We start from the raw sequence: 4,533 nt of genomic DNA on the forward strand, positions 1-4,533 counted from the left end.
ATACAGACAAAATAATAAGAAGACAAAATTATTGATGGTATTCATAATCTGATCTTAATTTAAGATTGTCTTGAATCAAGTCTTAAATCATATCAAGACTTCAGCTAATAAAATAATCATATCATCATCTCAAGATCGCATGTAAAACACTCTTTTTAGAACTAACGAAACAATTCAACTGACTGATTTATAATTTTTAAAAATTAACAAGTATATAACGATGTATGTCCAGAAATATTCCATGAATTTTGTTACAACGAATGAATAATTGAATTGATTAATTTACTTTTTTCCAATACACTTTTTGCCAAAGGATATAATTAAATACATAATATTTAATTGGTAAACTAATAATATTTAATTGGTAAAATAATATTTATTTGTCAACAGTTCTAATGTTAAATGTAAAATTGAATTATGAATATGTTATTACGTAAAGAAATCAAAAAATTTTTCATATTATATTCGAGATAGAAACAAATATTTTATATTGTTTTCTATTGCATTCTAATGAAATATAAAAAGTTTGAAAATAAATTCTAATATAATATAGAGCAAGATCTAATATAATATAGAGCAAGAAATATATGCAAATTAATATTCTTTTTTGGTTTACACTAATTATAAGTAGATGAAAATATATAGCGTTAAATGAAAATCAAAATCGAATTAAATCAAAAAGGTTACTGAATCTGTTTAATTTAACGACTAAAAATACGATCACTTTTTCGGTTCATTCGCACATAACTCGAGTTTAAAAGCCATTGTTGCAGAAACCAATTATTCGACTATTTATCGATCCAATTATATTCACCCTAATTGCACGTTATTTACATAAGAGAAACCAAGTGTCGGTTTTAGATATTACGAATTGAACAGTCTCAAAACTTTTTCTCGTAATACTTAAAAATATTCATATTAAAAGGAATAAAATATATTATTACGTATTATACATATATAGTATATTTTACAAATCAAAGCGTTGTATTCATTTCCTACGAAAGGAAAGCTTTAAAAAGATTTCTTATTATTTTTAATTATTTTTCATCTTTGATATAAAGACATTCGATCTCTTCTATGCAAATTGGATGATTTAATACAAGTACTTTTCTTGTTTTATAAAAATAGGCAGGAAAAAGCTGCTTTGCGAATTCTTAATATAAAAATTACTTTATAATACAGAAATATTGTAAAGAAATTATCATTTTATTATGTCAAAGCAAAAGTATATATTCATAAAAAGAAAAATATTGTCTCAAAATAAAAATACGCATTTATAGATATATATAGATTCTAAAGTCAATCATCTACTTCTTGCAATTATACCACTGCTCCAGTCAATGTAATGCCGCGTACAAAAAAATCGGTCGATTCTAATTGCGAAGATTTCGACGTAACACAGTTGATTGTTCAGCTTTAAGCGCTCATTGAAATATTACAGGACAAATGCGTAGAAAATCGCGTGGTATTAGCATTATCCATCGTTACGATCGACCTCGAAAATAGGCCTCTTGTCTCGAAACGTCTCGAAATAATATACTATGCGTGTAACGCGCGCTTTCATTCTGATCGATACAGTAACACCTCCCAGCAACAGGGCGGACTGCCACAAGTAGTTATAGTCGGCCGCGCGAAAGCCCTCCGTTCTTCCAATTCCTGGCAATAGCTAGATTAATCTGTTCTCCGTCGACTCGTTGTCATGTCGGTGCCAATTCGATGAAAATCGAATGGAACATGATTACTGGTCTTGACAGCGTTTAATCGAAATATCAAACTGCTCTCCTCTCTCTCTCTCTCTCTCTCTCTCTCTCTCTCTCTCCTCTTTCTCTCTACGTATGAATCTCTCTCTTATTATTATATTTTATTTGATATAAAATAGAGCTTTGAATGTATATAATAAGATAAACAAGAGACGCGTATTTGTTTCTATAGAAGAAATATGTCATTTTGTTTTACAAGCAATCCTACGAGCAATTCGGAGTTCATATTTATCGCTACAAAAATTAAAGTAGAAAATTAACAATTATAAAAAAATTATAAAAAAACATAGAAATTTTTATAAATAGTCAAAAATGAACCTTATTCTTCACAGTAAATTGCAGATAAATTTTATTTCAACAGAATATATGGTCCCAAAAAGAGATTTAGAATTACGTGCACGGAAAGACACCCTATACGTGACCTTATTTAGGTTTGTAGGTTACGACACCCCTCGAAGTTAACCCCCGACGAATTCAATTCTAAAAAATGAATATCACATAACCATGGCATAGAATATATGGGAAGAATCAAGCAGCAGTTTTACGATTTCAAAGTCTCACTTTATTCTTTATTAAATAATAATCTTTCGTATCTAAATGTGCTCGCAAAATATCGTAAAGCTTTTAATCCACAAAATATCACAAATGTATAAAAATGATAAATATGACGATAAAACATGAAAATATCTGAAACATAAAATTGATCGATTTTATAATATAAGATTACAAACATACGAAAATATAAAGTTAGGTTTTCCACATATACAGGTATAAAATCTTAAAATAAAGAAATATATTTGAAATATAATAATTAGAAGAAGAATTGCTTTAAAAAATGAATACCTGAATTATTCGCAAAGTATCGTTTTTACTTAGTCCACAAAATGTTATAAATGTATAATGACGATCAATTTTTTAAACTGCGATGAAAGGTAAGAATATCTGGATGACTAAATTGATGATTAAATGGATGACTAATTTGCAAAATACGATTTCAAATATGCTATCAGTAGAGAAAAAATATAGAAAAATCTAAAAATATAGAAAAATATGTATTTGAAAAACAGTAATTTAAAAAAAAGGCTGATGAAAGTCAGACATAGATTTCAGTGCATAATGTAAATTATTAAACAAATTTATTTTAAATATTTTAAGTTTAATGTTGGGATATTTCAGCTTAATTTTTAACTTCAGCAAGATATCTTAACAGATATTTGTAGATAATCTCACTTCCCACGTAACGCAATCAATTTATTTGTATCAATTTAATCTCCCGTTCTCTATTTCACTTGGTTGTTGTTTGAATCCATTAATCATTCGGCTTATCAATCGGTGACTGACATATTCATTTTTGACATTCAGGATGGATTGTTATGTCTTATGGAGCAAGGCTATCTCTAAATATTTATTAACTTGTTGAAGATGGCTCAAAATTAAGCTAAAACGTCTAATCAACCTATGTATTTAAAATAACTTTGTTATTTTGTATGTTATACACTGAAATTCGCGTCTGACTCTCATTCTTCAGTTCTTTTTTTTTAAATATTGTTTTTTTTTTTTTTTAATTGAGAGTCCTGTTAACTTTTGTTGAAATATATTTGGAAATACAATATATTTTGCGTAATGTGATATTTTCTCTCAATCTCCTATTAAATATCTCGAAACTTTTAACTCTCATTTTTGGATTTTTTGCGATTCACGTTCGTTGAAAAAAAACCTCGTAAAATCATCCCTTAATCGCGCCCTGCAATTTCCACGAGTACTATCCAACAGTAGAATTAATACCGCTCACGTTGGACATTGTAGATAATGTCCATGGCTATTTGGTCGCCAGAATTCAGGTAATATACACGGTAGTATATACGTACGGTGATTTCACGATTTCCAGACGCGACATTGGCGGATCACATGAACGTGCAATTGATAGCGCCGCAGTATATAACGCATGGCAGCACAGCCATCTTGCTGTGCAATCACACTGTCACGGACGACTTGCTACACAAAATAGAATTTATGAAGGGCGAGAAGAGGATATTTCAGTACATTAAGGAGAGGAATCCGCCGTATATCCCGGACAAACCCGTATACATCGACGGCGCCAAAATGGAGGTGAGCGAAATAGAGCAACAAGGAAATCTTTAAAATGTATTTCTTGTTAATTATTTTTTTTATTTTTTAAATTTATTCTTTTGTTGTTTCATTATATTTGCTATTAATCGAATTATCGAGCATACCCAACTGTTGGATTCCAACAGAATGGATAAGAGGAAGAGACAACGATTGACTTCATCAATTAACTTTAAACCTTTATTCAATTCTTGACAGCTCATAAATATTTTGAATGTTGCTTTACTCTGATACATATACATTATGACTTTCGCTTTGATGTACATAATTATCTCAAAGGCATCGCAGTCGTGCCGCAACATGACATGCAAGTTCGATAACACGTCTACATAAATTTGTGTCAAATTTACACGGGCCGAGACTGATGGCAATGATGGCATCGACCTTTGCATCTCAATCTACAATTATATGTATCCACGTCTATATTGTTATCTTTAAATCTCGAATATTAATCGAATTTCTATCTCTGTAAGCATATCTAGACAGAAAGTTATTAAGAAATAAATTGAGTAACCGTTTTTGTTGAAATTTCACATTTTGCATTGCAAAATGATTTTAATTCAACATATGCGATATCTGATTTATCTCGTTAAAACGAAATATTTTATTTTTTAGAGTACATCTTAAATCCGTATATATATATACA

The 4,533-nt window shown here is 29.5% G+C and overlaps 1 protein-coding gene across 1 annotated transcript in view; it reads left to right on the top strand.

Annotated features, from left to right (window-relative positions):
- The window catches only part of LOC108688519, a 14,091-nt gene that overhangs the window by 2,834 nt on the left and 6,724 nt on the right, over positions 1 to 4,533 (top strand). The window contains exon 2 of the mRNA XM_018194821.1: positions 3,649 to 3,869. Coding sequence (XP_018050310.1) covers positions 3,649 to 3,869 — 221 coding nt within the window. The remainder of the gene's footprint in view (positions 1 to 3,648; positions 3,870 to 4,533) is intronic.

Source organism: Atta colombica, unplaced genomic scaffold (genome assembly GCF_001594045.1).
Source record: "Atta colombica isolate Treedump-2 unplaced genomic scaffold, Acol1.0 scaffold234, whole genome shotgun sequence".
NCBI classification, from domain to species: domain Eukaryota; kingdom Metazoa; phylum Arthropoda; class Insecta; order Hymenoptera; family Formicidae; genus Atta; species Atta colombica.